A 20,085-nucleotide genomic window follows, 5' to 3' on the forward strand; every position below is an offset into this window, starting at 1 on the left:
TAAATCTTGTAAAAGTTCTCAAAATCGATTGGAAAACGTAGGTTATATAACTCACAATTTCTGTGAAAAAAATTGGAATTTTAGTTTTATGAAATTTTCTGCGTGGTATTTAACGAAAATGTTGCAAGACATTTGGATGTGATTTTATCCCTTTTTAGGTCTCGAAACTACTTTTCATTGACTATTAAAGTTGAAAAGAGAAAAAATAATGAAAGCTAATAGCGGACCCCCAAAGAGAATTGTAGGTGTTTGAAATTTTGGGAATGTCCTAAATTAATTTTAGGAAACATGTGGTTTGAGTAGAATGACTCTAACTTTGGTTTATAACAAATGTTGTAAAAGTTGTCAAAATCAATTGGAAAACTGTTGGCAACTCAATGTTTTTGTGAAAAAATTGAAATTTTTACCTTTAGGAAATATTTTGTGTCAGAGTTAAGGAAAATATTACAAAAATTTTGGACGTGATCCAACCATTTATTAGGGTCTAAAAATATTTTTTATTACTTTTTAAAGTTGAAAAATAGAAAAATATCTTCAAATTTAGGATTTAAATCATTAATTTTAAGTATTAAATATGAATTATAATAGATTTTGCATGAAAAAATTTATTTTGAAGAACATGAATATGAATGTTTGTTGTTATGGTAAGAGAAAAAAAAGAAAAATTAACAAAAAAAAAAAATTTACAAGAAAAAAATTGAAAAGACAAGATCGGTATGAAAATAGCGACTTAATTGGCATTAAGTCGCTATCTTATGAACGACTGTTTTTCAGTATAATCGGTAGATAAGTACCGATCGTATCATTTTCTTTTTTTTTTCTTTTTCCATTGAACTTTTTTTTTCCTATGTTACTTTATTTAGATTCAAACACCGTTATATTTAGATTTACATCCTTGTTTTCAAATGTTTTGACATGGATTATAAGAAAAGTTTCATCGCAAATATATTTTGTAGAACATGAAGATAATAGTTTAGTGTTGTGGTATAAGAAAAATGAAATTTAACAAAACAAAATATATAAAATATATATATATATATATATATATATATATATAAATTAATGGTTTAAGCGCAAGGAGACACAGTCCAAACTCACGCCCAAGCCCAAACTCATGCCCTTAGAAAGGCTGAAGGCACAATAGAAGCAGTGGACGCCTATGAGGTTTAGGCTTTATGGGCGTGTGAATAGTAACACCCTGAGTTCAAAAGTTTAAGGGCGTGTGAATAATAACACCCTAAGTTCAGCGCATTTCAGCGTTCAGTCCAATCTTTTTTTAAGAAGGGGTTACTATGTTAAAAGATACGACTTTAGTGTGAATTCTATCATGGTTGATAGTGGCTTACAAATGCCCCACCCCCAGCAACAATGTTTCATTTGGCCAACCATGGTTGACCACTGAGATTTAAACTAAACCCTACCCTTTGTTGATAACGACCTATAAATGCCTATCCCAGAACCAATGCTTCGTGCGAGCAGCAACGATCAACTCGTGGGATTAAAACTAAACATACCCCCTACAAATGCCCTACCTATGGCACCTATAATTCGTACGGCAAACCATGGCTGACACGTGGGATTAAAACTAAACTCTACCCCTTATAAATGCTATACCCCCCACATAATTGGTTTGTACGGGCAACAATGGTTGACTCGTGAGATTAAAACTAAACCCTACCCCATATTGATAATAGCTTATGTATGCTCCACCACCCCCCCCCCCCCCCCCCCGCGACACCAAAGCCTTGTGCGGGCAACAATGGTTGACCCGTGCGCCTAAGCTCGCATCGTTTTACATGCATTGGTTTGTCTTGTTTAGTTTGTGTCGGCTAGCCTCTTTTTGAGTGTTAGAAGCCCGTCTCGTTTTTCGTGCGCCGAGCCCGCCTCGTCCTTTTGGCCAAAATTTTTATGCGCTGACCCTGCCCGTTTCGCATGCACAAAAGCCTGCCTCGATTTATTCGCATGGAGTAGGCCTCGTTTTGCGAGCTGCATTTTTTTGTGCTTCAAGATCACCTCGTTTAGCGTGACTTATAGAGGGTACTATTGCTAGCATGATAGCAACACCCTTCTATGCGGATCGGTACTGAAGTACCAATCCTATCCTTCTCTATTTTTTTTATGGTTTTTTTCTCCTTTTTTCTTTTTTCCATTGAATTTGTTTTCTTCCTATGTTACGTTATTTAGCTTCAAATACCTTTAGATTAAGATTTATATCCTTGTTTTCAAATTTTTGACATAGATTATAAGAAAATTTTCACCGAAAATATTTTTTGTAGAACCTGAAGATGATAATTTAGTGTTGTGGTATGAGAAAAACAAAAATCTAACAAAAATAAATAATAAAACATAAAATAAATGAAATTAACGATTTATGCCCAGGAAGACACAGGTCAAACTCACACCCAATCCCAAACTCATGAGCGTTTCGACTATTCTGATTTTTACTGGGATTTGATGTTGGCTGCATTTGGTTTGTAGTCGATACCTGTGAACTTCTCTTTTATTGAATGTTTTTCATCAAGATTGCACCAACGGGTCAGTCCCCGAACTTCTGCAGCAATTCAGAGATAAGTGAGATGCAGAGTCAGCTGTTCCTCGGTGAAATAGTTACATCAGTTAGCAAGATTTGTTACTAGTTGTCATAAGTTGCTATGTCGAGACTGACGCTCTCCATAACTATGTCTAGGCGGTTTCTGATAAAAAAGCACTGGAAGACGAGAATCCAGCATTTCCTTCAAAATTTTCATAACTTTATTCTCTCAACAAAAGCCAACTAAGAAATGACTGCGATGATATTCGACATATTAAGCGTCAACTGTAATGGCGAAAACATTTAAAACTACAAGCAGCTACTACCAGAAACTGAAACAAGGTTTGCTCCTACTGTGGCACTTCATCTTTCACAGTTCAACACGACAATTTGATCCAAATGCAAGGACAGGGGAACAGTCTCAAAACTTTCTTTTATAATGTGGAAGCACAGGAAGGAAGCTTTGCTCATGAAGCCTCACCATTTCGTTCACGATCACAACTTCTGCCTTTGCGGCCCCAAATTGGAGTTGTCTCAATAAGCTGGTGAGGAACAAGCTTTCTTTCGCGCTTAGTCATCTTAATGAAATTCTTAACCTTCAGTTTGGCTATCTCCGCCTCCTCGTCAGGGGTAATCTCCCTTACTACGACCGTAAGGCGGCATTCTGGTCTCACTTTAACTCCACATTTGCCTTTAGCATGGTAGGACAGTCTCTTTTTGAAGAATCCCTTTCCAACAAAAGCCTCAGCTACAGAGAAAATGCGGAATAAAGAAGGTTAAAACTGAAAAACAAAAAGAAAAGATAGGAAAAGCTAAACTTTATGTGCAGTATTTACCAACAAGGAGACGGTCTGGATCTAACCCATGATTATGAGTTGCATTTGCTCGGGCTGAATGAATGACCTGCAAGTAGTAGTTTCTTCATTAACGTTGACATTCTGGAGTATATTTTTTTCATTTGAGTAAGAAATGAGCATAGTGAAAACGTTACATGTGAAAACCCAGTTTTTACATAGCATAGTGTGTGTGTGTGTGTGTGTATCGTGAATCTATTCTACTTAAAATGGTTTCTAGCTCGACTAGGTGAAGAGTTGCTGTATCACCTGATACACAGTTTTTGAAGCTCGCTTTACTGTCACTTGCAACTGCAACAATGCATCTTCAACACGCATACCGCGTACCAGTGCAGCAACCAAGTTGACCTTTTTAGGACTCTGAGAGTGACAAATGGGTGAGTTAAAATTAATAAACGTAAGTCGCTGATGAGGGGGAGAACTTGAAAATAGCATTAAACATGCAACTTTTAGAGCAATCATTTATACAACCAGAGATCATTCACTTTAAATGTCTAAACTGCAAGAACATGAACTATTCAAGATACAGTTCCAATAGCAGGGAATATTTGTTGTACTTTTATGCGCAAACGGAAGTGAATTCTAACAAAGTACCAATATCAAAGTCGTAGGTGAAAGCTAAAACAAAGAATCTCAAACTAACACAAGAGATTTACGTGGTTCGGCGTAAAGCCTATGTCCACGAGCAAAACACGGTGAGGAATTTCAATAAACAGATGGAATTACAAAAGAGTATTTAACTCTCACAACCCAAATCCCACAAATTACAAACCCTAAACCAAACGAGTAGAGTACCCAATACTAACGGAGAAGATTCTCCAAATTGCTCTCTAACTCACAACATAAAGTCACAAACTCACAAATTGACTCTCACCAAATTACCATACAAAAGAGCCACACGAAATACACTAACCCTAAGGTCCTATTTATAGCGCATAGCACTTAGGTTACAATAAGAATCCAAATAGGAAGTAAATCCAAATCCTAATTAAATAGGTAATTAACAAAATCTCTCCACCAAGGAAACCAACTAAGAAGTCAAACACCAAACCCAAATAGGTAACACAAGCCTAATTTTTGCATCATCCTAATTTTGAGCCGTAAAACCCAACACTATTAGCATCCAAGTTGAAGCGCGCACACACAATTGGCAAAAGAAATAGTACAGAAGAACTCGTTCAACCCCCAACAAGCATAACGTTTTCCTTTCTAAGAACTTGTTTAAAACTTTAAAGTGACCAACGCCCCACCACGTCTTCTTTGACTCCTCCATTAGTCATCCATTCACAACATAAGGAAATCAACCACATGGCAGAAAATGTGCTTCATGGCTCAATGCTTCAAAAACCAAATCCAATAAAAGCATATAATCCATTGCAAAGCCTTATAGCAATGCAGCAACAGCGCAATGTAATTACCTGTTTGATGCCCTTTAAGATAGCTTGAACTTTATCAGGTTTAGTGAGCGATTTCTGCTTGTGCTCTTCGTTTGTCGCAGTATTTGATGCCAAAACAGGAGTCAATGGAGAGGGAAGAGGCGCTTCCTCAGCTCTCAAATTCCTTGAACTCGAAATTCCCTGTAAAAACAAAACCCACACAAATATTGACAATGCAGAGGTAAACACAACACTGTTAGAAATGAAAACACACACACACATATATATGTGTGTGTGTGTATTTGAGAATTACCAAGTGCTGAAAATATTGATGAAGGGGTCTTGAAATGGTTGGAGAAGATGGCTTGCAAAGAGTTTGGAAATAAGGCAAGAGACCTGCAACATTAAGGTTCTGATTATTTAACACTTTCCCAAAACACCAAGTGAGAAAATTGGAGAATTCGAATAGATACTGACCCTCCAAGCGAGAAGAGGAAGAAGAAGAAGAGAAATTGGCTGAAGGGTTGTAACTACATTCAACCCTTTTGCCCATTTTCCGGATTGCTGATTGCAGATGCCTCTGCCAAGCCGCCATGGCTGCCACAGAGAATTGCTTTCCACCTGCAACAATGGAGGAAAATACAGATATTTGTTATTGGATTTGGGCGTTTGGGGGAGAATCGGAGGTTGGGAAATCTGAAAGTTGAGTTCTTTGTGCGCTTCCACCTACCTCAGCCTCGTTTCAACCGCAACGGACACCGCCAAGTCTCAAAGCGTGAAGAGTCTCAAAGCTCAGTTGCCGCCGCAAACCTAAATAATAGAGTAATAGACCCATTTTTCACTGTAATTTTACGGATAAAAAATTAATTAACCTTTTTGAGACCAAAGGATTTTATTTTATTTTATATTTTTTGCAAATATTTTGTTTTCACAATGCCATCTCTTAATGGAGGGGTAAAAGTTGGATTAAAATTATCGATTCCACCAATAAAATTTCTAACCCGAGTTCAAAATTTTCATAAAGATTAGAATGCATATTGAGACTTTAGAAAATTCGGAGATTTGAATGTTCCAAACTTATTTCGGAGAATTTTTTTAAGTGTGCCCGATCCTTACTAGGGGTGGGTTCAAAAAACCGAAAACCGAAAAAAACCGACAACCGAACCGGACCGAGGCCGAAAAAAACCGAACCGTAAAAAAACCGAACCGAAATTGTCAAACCGAACCGAACCGAACCGATATATATATATAATTTTTTTGAATATTTATAAATAGTTTAGTCATACAATCATAGCAAAATAGAACCTGTTGCCAAGTTGGTTTCAATGAAACTTTACAAGCTAGAGGCATGGGTTCGAACCCTCATGCCTCCAGGATTTGTGAGGTTATTTTTAATTTTTTAATCTTTTTAACAAATCCCCATTTTCCTCCTGTTCTCATCCAAATCCCCATGTTCAATGAAAGAGAGGTATATTCTTACACACATATATGTCATATATATGCTTGTTTTTGTTGCTATCAAATTCTCTTTGTTTTTTGCCATTTTTATTTTCTGGGTTTGTGAAAAAACCAAATGAAAAGCCTTAAAGTGTGGTGCTTTTTGGGCAGGTCTACAAGGTCTCCATTGGAGCTGCATGTGGACTTTCATGGCCGTCGGATCGTCTCGTGATCCAAGTCCTTGATGATTCAACCGACCCTACAATCAAGGTAAAAAACAATCCTCCCAAATCTCCAATTAAAAAAATCATCCTTTCAATGGGTCCTCTTCCTTTTAGTCCATTAGTTAGAGCTCCAAAGATCTCAATGTGTTGGATAAAATGCCACACTGAAAAAACACCAATAATTGAATGTTTTGGAGCAACCCTTTTGATTTCAGACCCAATTTCTGACATGGGGTTGTTCCAATTTACAATGTGCAAGTGGGGTTTCAATAAAATCGGCAAATAAATAAAATCGTGAATCGTGATTGAAAAAAAAAAAAAAAAAAAAAATCGAACCGGGCCGAAACCGAACCGAATACCAACCGAACCGAACACAAACCGATAGAAAACCGAACCGAACGGAACGGAACCCACCCCTACATGGGGTTGTTCCAATTTACAATGTGCAAATGGGGTTTCAATAAAATCGGCTAATAAATAAAATCGTGAATCGTGATTGAAAAAAAAAAAAAAAAAACCGAACCGGGCCGAAACCGAACCGAGAAAACCGAACCGAATACCAACCGAACCGAACACAAACCGATAGAAAACCGAACCGAACCGAATAGTAATTTCGGTTCGGTTTTCGGTTTTCGCAAAAAACCGAACCGAACGGAACCGAACCCACCCCTAATCCTTACATTATGTTTGGTTGCCTTTGAGTGCGTCTGGAACTACATATCCTATGGATTACATGGAGTGCATCTGGAATCTTACATCCTGTCTTATGTATCATTTCTATCCAATTTTATGAGTGCAATTAGAATGCAGAACTGTACATCCTGTAGATTACATGGAATGAGTTGTGCTAGTCATATTATTTTATTACATATATGAAGAACATGATTAAATGCATGTATGCATTAGTAATGAAAAGACAGTTGAATGCCTATGTGGTCTCAATCGAAATTTGTGAGTGATTTTTATATGTAGAGGATTTAAGAAATGTTTCCTAGATGAGATCAATTGACTTTTAAATCACATATGTCGTATTACTGTTACTTACACGAGCTTCATAACTTATTCAGGTTTAGCTTTGCCCAATGCATATTCTCATGGTGCGCTCGAGAGTATGGTTTGTTTAACCTGTATTGTAATTTTGTTTCTGCTGAATATCTTATCAATATTATGTATGAGTCCCAATTGATTCTTTGTATTATTGTAACGCTACTTTTTGCGGCCACGTGCCGATCTTGAGCATATCTCAGAGTAGGGCATAACACAACCTATCCACGTGAGACACATTGTATTTTTAAACGAAAAGCTAACACAAGTTTAGATTTGTACCTCAATTGTTAAAGGGGCTCATCATGAAAATTTAATTGATAACTCTTCCACCACGAGGGTCTTATTGAAATTATGGTGTCACCACAAGGACCAAGAAAAAGTTTTAGCCTAGCAGTCGAATTCTCAGGCAAGTCATGCACTCGGGGCCAAACGATCTGTGGAGAGATACAACTGATTAGCCAAGCAATTCCAACAACAAAATACAATCTTTGCTTTGTCTTTTTACATACGAATACCAGCTGAATTATTTGTTAGACACACAAAATTTATACACTACGTGATGTACATTTTAATCCATATACAATATTAGATTTATCTACTTGAAGTACATTTATACATTATTTATGAGCAGGTCATGCGACGACAGCCCCTATTAGGATGTTATAAAGTTAAACTTTGATGGTTCTATCTTTCGGACAGAGCTACTACCGTCTTTGTGTTATGGAATTCTAAGGGTTGAGTTATTGGTGCTGGTGCTTTCAACCTAGACAAAGTAACTATTGCAGTGGTTGAGGCTATGGGTTTGAGGGAAGGATTAGGGTTTACCAGACGTAAGGGATTTCAAAACATTATGGTAGAGGGAGATTCAAAGTTAATCGTCTGCGTGGTTCAAGAAAAATGGGATGTCCCTTGGAACCAAAATTCTATTATTGAGGATATTTGCGGGATTGCCTCAGAGTTCAATCGCATCGAATGGAACCATGTTTTTAGATAAGCAAATTTTATGGTAGATGCGTTAGCTTATCTAGGTCTCACTCTTAATAATCTGCATTTCTGGGATCATTGTCTCCCCTTTATAGGGTTTAATGCCCTCAACTTTGATTACTTGGGCATCGGTTGTTATAGAGGTTTTTCCTTTTAATAAATTTCTTTTCTTGATTAAAAAAATCTCTAAGAAGTGTGTTAACTTTCTGTGTGCAAATATAATTAGTAATCAAATAAAAAGTTAGTTAATCTACGGTCTCTTCCGGATGTGCCTTTCTTTTTTGTGTGTGTGTGTTTTGCTTGTTCGTTGTAGATATATAAATTAACGTTTATTTTTTTTTTAATAATACTTAGTTGACCTATTTTTCGCTTACATGAACGTAATGAAGGTGCCACGTGAATTTACAGATACAATATGACCAATGAATAAAAAAAATTCTAAGAACTAAATAAAATCTTAACATTGTTAATAAAATGATCTCCTTGACATCAACATGGCGCCCTATGACCAAAGTTACCGAGTTCTCGTAAATGAATAGTTGTTAACTCGATAACTCAATAGACGGAAGGACAACTAGGGTAACAACTTGTAACTTTACAGATTAATTTTACCAATTTTAAAGGACGTTGACCAAACTGTTCTATGCTCTTAAAACCATTGGGTAATATATTTCTATTGAATTTGCCACAATATGAGTTCCGAGTTTAAATTCTCCCAAATATGATGAAAGTGTTTTGATTTGATTTTTTAGACTACTGATTAGAATGGGCCGGCAATTGCACAGGGGAAAGGGAAATTGTCATTAAGACCGTCTCTAATCTTTGAGGATAAAGTTTAAAAAATTAAGCTAGAAAATTTTAAGCCATAAGTCAGAAATTGTTTTTCTCCTCCAATTCTTGTAACTTAAAATTTTAGCCTATGATGATTAAATAATGATTTTAGCCTAACTTTTTGTTTTCAGTAACCTTTTTTAAAACAAAATTTATATAGATTATCTTATATATTTTTATGAACATTTTAGTCTAAAGATATTTAAATTCCGATAAGTAATTAAAAATCATACAAATACATAGGTATTTATAAAGTTTTAAGTTAAATTTGATTTAAATAATTGTCTTAAATTATTTAGACGTTAGATTTAATTTTAGGCCGTCAAATCTTTTTTTTTACCATTAGATTTGATCTCATTTGATCATAACCGTTAGATTATAAGTAAAAAAAACAAAATAAAAGTTTGAAATATGATAATTTGGTGGGTTCATAATAATTTAAGCTAGACTTAAATCTTGAGGGGAATCTAGCCCATAAATATATTTTCTTAGCCCATGATCGAAGATGGTTTTTTTTTTTTTTTTTTTTTTTTTGGGAGGGGGGGGGGGTGGTGCGGGGGGCGGCGGCCGGGGGGGGAGAGGAGGGGTTGTTTTAAAGTTTATATTATAAGTTTTATCATGTGGGTTGGAGTTGGTCTAAAGTGCTTACTACAAACAACCCTAAATCGAAACAAGAATGAATGTATGATTTTCCTTCCCATTTTTTACTTGTTTACTAACTTTTACGAAACGCAAACCGACCTGTTTCTTACCAAGATAAATCCAAATAAGACAGTAATAAGGAAACCAAATCCTAATCAATTACAAGTCTTCGTACCAACTCTTATATATACCCTCTCTGTGGTTCTCTAATATCTTCCTGTACGTCCTCTTCTACAGACTACAAGTACAAGCCTACCATCGCAAACTCAATATACTGACTCTATCTTTGCCAGAGATAAGTCAGACATCAGAAGTAGCACTCTTATTCTCACAAAGCAGAAACCTAAACCTAGAAAGATTGAAATCAAGAAAATAGAGAATTCAGGCTCCCTATATGTCACGTTTTCGAAGCGGAAAGTTGGACTTTTCAGGAAGGCCTCCGCGCTCAGTGCTCTGTATGGCGCTGAGGTAGCCGTCATTATCTTCTCGCCTATGTCTTCGGCCACCCTTCGGTGGATTCTGTCCTCTCTCGCCTTGAAAGTACAAACACTCCCTTACATGGCCGCCAACAAAATGTGTCTATGCATGCAAGGGTCGAGAATGAGAACGACGTAAAAAGTAGTATAGTCGAGTTCAATTCAGTACAGTCTAGCACGATGTACCAAACGAGACTTGGAATAGTCACGGAGGAGATGGAAGTGGACGAGGTGAATGTTGACATGGGAGGTGGCAGGTTCTGGTGGGACCAGCCAATTCACAATATGAATTTGCAGAAATTGAAGCTGTTCAAGAGTTCATTGGAAGAGTTGAAAGACAAAGTTTGTGCACGTTATGATGATTTGTCAATGCGTGAACTAGCTTTGACGGATTATTTGGGTGTACATTGATTTTTCTTCGTACTTTGTATTTTAATGTCTCATGATTTTTCTGAGTTGTATTTCTTTTTTCATTGAAGAAAGTTTTTGAAGCATAGTTGGTTTATTAATTCGTTTTTGTAATGGTTATAAAATTTTGTTAGCTTTAAAATTTGCATGCATGAAATATAAATAATCAGAATGTTATGTTGGAAGTTAGAACATGATATAGATAATAACCATATACTCTATACATATATTCTTTGGCCTATTGCAGTCAATCACGAATCCATTTGTTAAAAAGAATTTTTACAAGATTCAACAAAATAAACACTTCCTACACTTCAACACCTATATTGTACTTTTGATGTTGTAGCACACCGCACACCGTCCTTACTATTTACTTCCCTTTGATGAACACTATTGATCACAGATGATCTTCCTCACAAGCAAAGAATATGTGGAGGCATAAATTAACCACATTCAAAAGAGCATATCACATGGATTATGAGATCTAAATATCGAAGTTACCCTAGACAACATAAGAGCAAGCCCAGCGTTGCTAGTTGCTCGGGGGGGGGGGGGGGGGGGGGGGGGGGGGGGGGGGGGGCAGGCGAGAGAAAAGGGGCTCGAGGCCCTGTGGACCGGCTCCAGCGTTGGAGAGCCCGAGTGGAGGTGGAGGTTCGAGCTCCGGACTCGTGGAGAATTGCCAGCCCGAGAGCCCGAGTGGATGTGACGCCAGCGCTGACATCAGCCTGGCGTCAGGCCATTTTTAATTTTTTTTTTTCTGTCAGGCACGTGGGGGCGTGTCGCTGACACAAAATCAGAAAAAAAAAAAAAAAAAAAAGAAGTGCTTTTTCAGTTACCGTTGGGAAGCCACGTGGCTTCCCACGGTCCGTTCGATCTCAACGGATCTTTAATTTGGACCGTTCGATCTCAACGGTAAAAAAAAAAAGTCTTATTTAATATCCACCATTCGATCTGAGATCAGCGGTGGATATTAATATGCTTTATAAATAAAAAAAATAAAAGAAAAAATAGTTTTAAAATTAAGAAAAGTTACCGTTGTGACACGTGGCACAATCTGGAGTGTTGGAATTTGAAATGCAGTATATCGTTGAATGAGCCTTTTATTGTAACGTCCATCCCTTTGTAATGGCTCATGTTGCACGAGCTCATCGGTGGCGTCATGAGCACAATATATACGTGTTCTTGAATTGTTCATCTTATCTGGCTCATATTCATCAACGGCTTCATAATCGTACTCATCTTCCACAATCATGTTGTGAAGAATGATGCACGTCATCATGACAGATCAAAGCGACTCTACATCAAACAATCTGGCAGCAACCCTGACGATCGCCTAACGAGCTTAGAGGATACCGAAACAACGCTCTACATCCTTCCTGCACCTTTCTTGACAGCTTGCAAAGTGTTTTTCCTTTGCACTTCGCAGACGTGGTACTGTTTTGACAAATGTTGACCATCGCGGGTAAATGCGATAGGTAGTATGGTCCGTCATACATATGTCTTACGTGACTTTTGGTGTCTTTCCTTGCAGGACATCGTTGAACACTGTGAATTTGGCAAGGACGTTGATGTCATTTTGAGCTCCCGGGACCCCGAAGAAGGCGTGCCAAATCCATGTATCAAAAGATGCCACCGCCTCCAGAATGATACTTTTTGCTCCTTTTCTGTCCCCATAAGCGCATTGCCATGCACTTGAACAGTTTTTTCACGTCTAGTGCATACAATCAATGCTTCCAATCATCCCAGGAAAGCCACACATCTCGGCCTTCTTCAACAGCCGTTCCAAGTCCATGTTTGTAGGCTTGCGGAGGTACTCAGCGGTGTAGATAGATTCGATTGCTCCACAAAACCTCATCAGGGACTCAAGAATGGTTGATTTCCCCATCCTTGTTATCTCATCCACTTGGTCTGCAGATGCTCCATATGCAAGCATCCGCAAGGTAGCAGTAATTTTTTGCTCAGTCAGGAGACCCATAGCACCAAAAGCATCATTCTTTTGCACAAAGTAAGAATCATGGTTGCAAACAGCAATCATGATTTTGTTGAACAAATGTCGTTCCATTCTAAAACGATGTTTAAAGTACGTATCAGGGAATGCACTATTAGGGACAAAATAATCATCCAAGAGTTCCATACCTCGTCATTGCCTGCTTCTATCAAGGTTTCCGGAACGGTTGGGCCTGCAGATCTAAGCCATAGTTTGGATGACTCAACGGGAATGTGAGGCTCTGCCCATTCTTACTTCGTCATTTCTCCTTCTACGCTCCTCATCCTCTTCCCTCTCATTTTTTGCCCCCTGGTGATTAAACATTGCTTCTGATTGGTTAAACAATTCTTTCTCTTCCTGATCGAGTTCCCACATCATCCTTGAGGAAGAAGAAGACATTGTAAGAAAGAAGCATAAACTATGAATAATGATATAGATTTTTGTGAAAAATGAAGCAGAAACTATGAATGATGATAGAGATTTTGAGAAAATTGGTGTGAGATTTGTGAGGATGGATGGTGGATTATATGGAGGATTCAGAAAAGGCTTAGGTTGTACATAATGCCACGTGGCATGCCGTCATTCGTTAAAAATCTGATGGAAATCTATCCTCAAAGATTGTAAACAAATTATGACACGTGGCGCGACGTGATTGGTTAATAATCTTATCAGAAATCCATCACCAATAATTGTATTTTCAGATAATGACATGTGGCATAACGAGTACGATTAAAAATTTTATCGGAAATCCATCCCCAATAATTGTCTTTTCGGATTTTATGACAAATGGCGCAACGACAACAATTAAAAATCTTATCTGAAATTACAAATAAAATTATTTTGTATTATTTAATAATACTTCGGATAATGACACGTGGCGCAACGAGAACGATTAAAAATCTTATCCGAAATTACAATTAAAATTATTTTGTATTATTTTATAATAAAAAAATATTAATATTTTATTGCCCATTGCAGGGCTATTACTGTTCATTAGGGCAGTTACTGTTTATAAGGTGAATTGAATAGTGCATAGCCTGGGGGGGGAGGGCTCCAACGCTGGAGTTGCTCTAAGCAGATTAAGAACTTAACCATGAAGGGCCAAGAAGACTCCATTCACAACCATTTGGCCCCACGGCACAAAGCATATGCCATATTCTCTATCAGACCACGACCCACAAGGAAACATCATTCGTTCTTGGAGGATTGGTCGTTAACCCCTCAACGGTTTGCCCATCAGACACACAAGCAAGCACGACAAGCGCGGGAGGCTCATTGGAGTCTTAAATAAGGTCAAACACTTTCCTACGCTGTTCCATGTCTAATACTAACTCTTACATGCACAAGCTTAGGATCAAGTCCACGACCTATGAATGCCTATTGCTAAGCATCTCCTAAGGAGACTGCTCCACCCCTCATCCTGCCTAGCCCTAGCCTAGCAGACAGGATACAAAGTTCTCCCACTTTAAATATATATCCAAGTCCTCCAAAGAAATTAGTAATCGCGAATTCAGTTTAGAACTATTTACATACTTTCAGTTTCTCTCAAACACTTAAGGAATTAGAGCATCAGATGACTTTTGGCAAACACTCAAGGAATTAGGCATAGATGAATTTTGGCAAACACCACACCAGTGTTAGTTAATTGATTTTTTGGTGTTATATATTTTATACGTTTTTTATTTAAATTTAAATTAGAAAATTCACGTGCAAAAATTAAGCTTTGTTTTTGTTCATACAGAACATGCATGATCCCATTTGTCTGAGGTCGTAAATGAGTAAGAAGGGGATGAGCATTGACGCACACATCAAATATGAAAGTAATACTTTAAAAATCCAACCATAGTGCATTATTTACCAAGTAATCATTTTGTTGTAAATCCAAATGCAAGTTCATTTTGCAATTACATGAATCTAAGATATTGGAAGAAACTAACACTATCAAGCGGATGGAGGAGTACAAAGCCACACTGGACTGGGAGTCAGCAGATTTTGGTGTGACCTACCAACCAGGCAATCGATTCAGAATATGAAGTTGCATGAGGCAAAACATGTTAGAAGTGCCTTAGAAATTTAAGGAGTTCTTTAGAATAGTTGAAGTTTAAAGTTGGTATGCGTTTAGATGATTTCTCTAGGAGCGAATTGGATGTGAGGAATTACTTAGGTCTAAATTGAGATTAAATGTGATTAAATCATGTTTTTCACATAAACACACTGGATTAGTTTATTTTTCGTTAGAGAAGCATTCCCAATCCAAAAGATATTGAATCCTATTCAAAGCGTGATTAAGAGGTTTTGCTATTGTTATGGTGTTATTATGTATATTCAATGCAAAATTTCGATTACAAACTAAAAGCCAACGACCGTATATTTACCTGTATAATGTAATTGTGTTGATAATGGATAAGTAACAATCATTTTCTACATTTTTAATACTTATTATTCTATTATGTTACATTTTTTAATACTTTTTATTATGTTACCTTTTCTGATTGTATATTATGTTACATTTTCTGATTGGATGTTTTTCCTTTTCATAGAAGCGAGTATTTACGTTATTACTTGATAGCTTCTAAAATTGCATGCGTGAAAATATAGAGATTAGAATTTTGCTTGATTCATGACTTGAAGCAAAAGCAAGTATAATTGTATAGCAAGGAGCTCTTTCTACAAATATTGCTAGCATTGTTCAATGTGTCCAACTTACGACTTATGAGATACAAAACTATACACTTGTAATGGTAATCGGAGGAGGAAGAAAGATGGATCACTGTGGACGTAGCTTTCTCATCAACCACTTCTTTCGCAGAGCGGGGTGCAATGCTAAAAACATCCTGGCTCTCTTCTCATCCTCCAAAAGGTCAATGGCATCCAGTAGTAAATCATCGTCAATGTCTGGTATAGCCTTTAAGACATCAATAACTTTCTCTATGGATACAGATGCCTCTTTCTTCAGTTTCTTCTTCAACGGTAACTCTGCAACTGCCATATCTCCTAGAGCTTTGGCTGCAACTCCATCGGTTCTTTGTGGTTTCTTAGACTGTTGTAAGGTTTGTGTGACTTCATGACTGTGCCTTTCCTTTTGATCTGATAAATTCTTGACATCACTTGAACCCAATGCTTTTTTCTGAACATTTTGTTTGTCAACAATAGGTGTAGCATCTCCGTCAATTTTCTTAGCAACGGTTCCCTTGTCAAGAGCTCGATTGCAGCTTGATGGACCATTTTTCAAAAGTCTAGCCTCATTTCCGCATATGACACACAAATCGGAATAATATGGCATAGCTTTATTTCTGTACATGTGGAAACTGGGATGTGCCTGCATTTATAACAAAGTAAGGTACGAGCAATAGAATGTCTCCATTAAATTCCTAATCAAGAACAATTCAAATATACCTCTATATATTTGTTCCAAACCGGATCATCAGCTACCACCTTTTGTTGTGTTTCATCCCAAGTAAAACCCTTTTGATCAAGCAGGGCGTTAACGCTACTGTAATGTTTCCTGAGGACATTGTACCGATTTTTCAATACAGCCCTACCATGGTGAAACCCAAATTTCTCATTAAAGCATGTGATCATGGTAATCCATGATTTCTTCTTGAAAGTGCAACCAACCTTATTCCCTTTGCACACCTCATCCAACATTAGTTCAATGAAAAATTGGTCCATAATCTGTGACCAGTCAATTTTTTTAGGATCAGCATCAGTGGGATCTTGAAATTCCATTCCTCTTGCTACAAAATTTGAGAAAATTACAGACCATATTTCAATGCATTTGCACATATTTATCAAACAGAAAATTAGCTTTGCCAAATTGACATCAATTAATAACGATTTCCCACACAATATGTACCTTCGTTCTCAAAGTCCACATCATAACATGAAAGACTGTATCTTCCATCAGCAACTGCATGGCCACATATTATGCACAGCTCGTTATAATGCGAAATGACTTTTGTTCTGTACGGTTGCATTTCAGGTTGGGCCTGCATAGAACATGTGCAACCTAATATAACTCTCGTGCGTGGACAACAAAGTTTAAAGATTAAACGGTGTACCTTGATATAATTATTCCACACATTATCATCAGCTGTTATCATCTGTTGCGTTTCATCCCATCTAAAGTTTCCCTGATCAACAAGACTCTTCATCTCGCTGTACTGCTTCCTCAATCTTTTGTATCGATTTTTCAGAATATCTGTATCATACTTAAACCCAAATTCATTATTAAAGAGTACAATCATATCTGCCCAAGCTTGTTTCCTAAATCCATGACCAGTTTTGTTCCCCTTGCTCACTTGTTCTAGCATAAGGTCAATGAAGAAACTGTCTTGTGATGGAGTCCAGTTAGCCCTTACATGGTCACTGGTGGTAGAAGAACCGGCATACATCTTTAACCTGCAACTTAAGAATTTTGTCAATAGAAAGGATAGCTCACGCTAGTCAAATTGCAATAACCATAGATGTAGTTGAGCCCAATACGCATATTGGCTAGATGAAGACCAGATTTGTAACCGTAGATAAATGTATGCAAAGTATTGTTCAGTTAAACATATCAAGCTGCATTTGCATTCCCTTTCTCTCTAAAATCAAGTAAAAACGACAAAGAAGTTGTACGCCATAGTTGAAGAAGCGAAAACAATTTTCTTCCCAATTGGGAAGAAAATGCAAACTACTTAATGAGTCACATTTTTCTTTCTCACACATTTCATCACCATCACCATGTTTACACCGTCCTGTTCTCTATTCCCCCCTCCATAGCTACAACCTTCACTATAACAGAACTGCTACGACTCCACAGCTCCCACCACCATCATCACTTTACCAACTTAGACCGCTAAGACTAATAATGTCACCGCTACCAGTATTGTATGTAATATGTATTGTCACCTATTAGATACTTGTAACATAGCTTCTTATCCTAATCTCCATGGATACACAATTTTCAATCTAGTTCAGTCCACAACACCCATGCTGCCCGGCACCACAACTAAATTTTCAAACTAGCTCTACCATTTCCTTATTACATTGCCCCCCTTCCCCACCAAGACTGCCTTAACATAACCTTGTTCACCATTTTCTTCTGACACTGCTCCTTTTCCTGACTACTCTCAATTTTTTTTTTTTTTCCTTCTTACATGATTCACTTTCAGCCTTACAACTCCAAAGGAAATAGTAAAAAAAAAATCTTAGGCTGCTAAAATGTTTTAACCATGGCAATTTTAAACTTTAATTCCATGGAATCCTGAAAGAAAAATGATTTCCGCACACTTCTTTTATCCTTCTGCACATCAAAGTTTATTTATGTCCCTCGATTCTCATTAAGTGTGTGCAGAGAAAGAAATGGGGTGTGCGGTGATCACTTCTCTTCCCGACAAAACTTTAGCGTACCAAATGACACTATAATCCCACTGAAGTTACCAAAATTTTACTATCTTTTTCACATTATTTTTGTATTGTATTCTTCACATAACCAAGCACCAAAACAAAAAAGCACAACTTTTTCTACTAATTCCTACAATCTCTCAACTGCCAAATGCAACAAGAAATTACAGATAATCGGATCAGTTGAAATTTCTCCGTTTCAATTTCAATGGGATCAAAATTCTGACTTCCAAAATGCGTAATTGCTTCAAAGCTATTCGATGGAAACCCTAATTCTCGGTTTGGTTGCTGAGAAAACGTTTCTGGACGATTTCTCCAAATATTCAGAGAAAATAAAATGCAAATATAAATTATCGATTCCATGACAATATTACATGAATAAATAATATAAATCAGAAATTCGATGAAACAAACAGCGGTGAAGAATAGGAATTACGAAGTACCCGTTGTGACTGCCGTTTGAGCCAACGAGCTGTGGCTGACAAATGGGGAATAAGGTTGTCCTGGGATAAGAGAGAGAATACCTCTGTTTGGCTTTGGATTTGTTTTCTTTGCATTAGTTTTTTAATTTTTTTACTTTGATATTTCTTCTACTAAAAATGTGGTTTTCACTATTCTAGGACCTCATAAGACTCACAAAGTTATTTTAACCATCCATTGGGCACAATTACGTGAATCGTCAGGAATCAAATTCAAGACGTGCCGTGTAAAATAAGAGCTTGAAATTCTTCTCCAAACACTTGGGGTTTAGGCCAATTTAGTGTTGAACTCGTCATTCACGGATTCTGAATATAAGACATTTTATTTATAAGTAGAGATGAATATCACTAGATCATAATACTTACTAAGTGAATCCATTATTTATTATTTATATTCTTATACAAGCAATTTTAGAAGAAGGAAATCGTGAACCGTATAATACAACATTTTGAATCACAAACAGAAGTGTCGTGTCTATTTCATAATCACAAATTAATCATTAGGTATTTCTTATAACTGTACAAGCTAGGTAACAAATATGTCATGAAATACCAAATTTCTCCATTAAATATTTGATATAGTTATACTCGTCGAGTGCATTCACGTTGCACTCCTCAACCAAGCTACAACATTTTGGTTTGCTACAACATTTGCCCTCACCCATTCATCAAATGTCTCCTTAGTCAAGCACTCGTATGCTCTTTGTAGAAATTATTAAAGAGACAGGTCATACGGCCCACTTTCAACAATATCGATATTGTCCTTAACTTGGTAATTTCATCTGCACAATTCGTGAGGTGTGAGGTTTTATCACAAAAAGTCTCAGTATTAGTTGGAGTGGGTTTATGATATTTAAACTCTTATTTTCTCATAGATACGGTCGATGTGGGACATTTTAGACCAATTTGGAATTGTTGTACTTTTTTAATAAATTGCTTGTGTTGTGTTTAAGAATAATTAGTTACAAAATAAAACAATTAAGCGTTTTATAAACTATATTTTAAAAGTGTTGTGAGTATGAAAAACAGTGTCTAGAAGGATAAATAATGTCATTGTTTAAAATTAATGAGCTCATTACATAAATTAAAAATATTATAATGTCTCAACTTCTTCTATTAAAGCAGCTTTTAAAAGCAACCAATATGCTGCTTTTAAAAGCTACTGTCTTGAGGTCATTGCTTTTAAAATAAGCAATATATTTTATTTTTACCAAATACCTTTTTACTGCTTAACTTTAAAGTGAAGCAGTTTTTGGTGGAAAAAAAAAAAGAAGCAATACCAAATTGACTCTTTAACACGCCTTCTCACATGAGACCCAATTAGTGGATTACACGTGCAACTAAGGGGACTCACTCTACACGCGGGGCCAAAGGACCCACCATCATCGCACGGGGCCAAGGAAACCCACCCATCACGTGGCA

The 20,085-nt window shown here is 36.9% G+C and overlaps 2 protein-coding genes across 3 annotated transcripts; both read right to left on the reverse strand.

The window, feature by feature from the left end:
• Positions 1 to 2,721: 2,721 nt before the first annotated feature.
• Positions 2,722 to 5,602, reverse strand: LOC137713642 (uncharacterized). The gene is made up of 7 exons (XM_068452967.1): positions 5,491 to 5,602; positions 5,238 to 5,381; positions 5,074 to 5,156; positions 4,803 to 4,961; positions 3,634 to 3,744; positions 3,367 to 3,433; positions 2,722 to 3,278 (listed from the first exon to the last, which is right to left on the reverse strand). The coding sequence occupies exons 2-7, from the start codon at positions 5,353 to 5,355 to the stop codon at positions 2,998 to 3,000; spliced, it is 819 nt and encodes a 272-aa protein (XP_068309068.1). The 5' UTR covers positions 5,356 to 5,381; positions 5,491 to 5,602; the 3' UTR covers positions 2,722 to 2,997.
• A 9,815-nt stretch (positions 5,603 to 15,417) lies between these two features.
• LOC137713595 (L10-interacting MYB domain-containing protein-like) lies at positions 15,418 to 18,757 on the reverse strand. 2 transcript variants are annotated; one of them, XM_068452916.1, is made up of 6 exons: positions 18,628 to 18,757; positions 17,098 to 17,197; positions 16,858 to 17,007; positions 16,653 to 16,785; positions 16,193 to 16,533; positions 15,418 to 16,115 (listed from the first exon to the last, which is right to left on the reverse strand). In XM_068452916.1, exons 2-6 carry the CDS (start codon positions 17,188 to 17,190, stop codon positions 15,564 to 15,566), a joined length of 1,269 nt encoding a protein of 422 aa, XP_068309017.1. In that variant the 5' UTR covers positions 17,191 to 17,197; positions 18,628 to 18,757; the 3' UTR covers positions 15,418 to 15,563. The 2 variants fall into 2 exon arrangements, with proteins under 2 accessions (XP_068309017.1, XP_068309016.1); XM_068452915.1 differs by having other exon boundaries at positions 16,858 to 17,197.
• Positions 18,758 to 20,085: the final 1,328 nt, after the last annotated feature.

This window comes from Pyrus communis, chromosome 13 (genome assembly GCF_963583255.1).
Source record: "Pyrus communis chromosome 13, drPyrComm1.1, whole genome shotgun sequence".
In the NCBI taxonomy this organism is placed as follows: Eukaryota; Viridiplantae; Streptophyta; class Magnoliopsida; order Rosales; family Rosaceae; genus Pyrus; species Pyrus communis.

What these genes read in the sequence shown, in the direction of transcription:
- LOC137713595 (XM_068452915.1), bottom strand. Translation starts at nt 17,190, where the DNA reads ATGTATGCCGGTTCTTCTACCACCAGTGACCATGTAAGGGCTAACTGG. An exon ending in TGTGGAATAATTATATCAAG is followed by an intron (nt 16,786 to 16,857) that starts GTACACCGTTTA and finishes TGTTCTATGCAG; the next exon opens with GCCCAACCTGAAATGCAACC. An exon ending in TGTGGACTTTGAGAACGAAG is followed by an intron (nt 16,534 to 16,652) that starts GTACATATTGTG and finishes CAAATTTTGTAG; the next exon opens with CAAGAGGAATGGAATTTCAA.
- LOC137713642 (XM_068452967.1), bottom strand. Translation starts at nt 5,355, where the DNA reads ATGGCGGCTTGGCAGAGGCATCTGCAATCAGCAATCCGGAAAATGGGC. An exon ending in TCTTAAAGGGCATCAAACAG is followed by an intron (nt 3,745 to 4,802) that starts GTAATTACATTG and finishes TGTCACTCTCAG; the next exon opens with AGTCCTAAAAAGGTCAACTT. An exon ending in CTTCAAAAACTGTGTATCAG is followed by an intron (nt 3,434 to 3,633) that starts GTGATACAGCAA and finishes TACTACTTGCAG; the next exon opens with GTCATTCATTCAGCCCGAGC.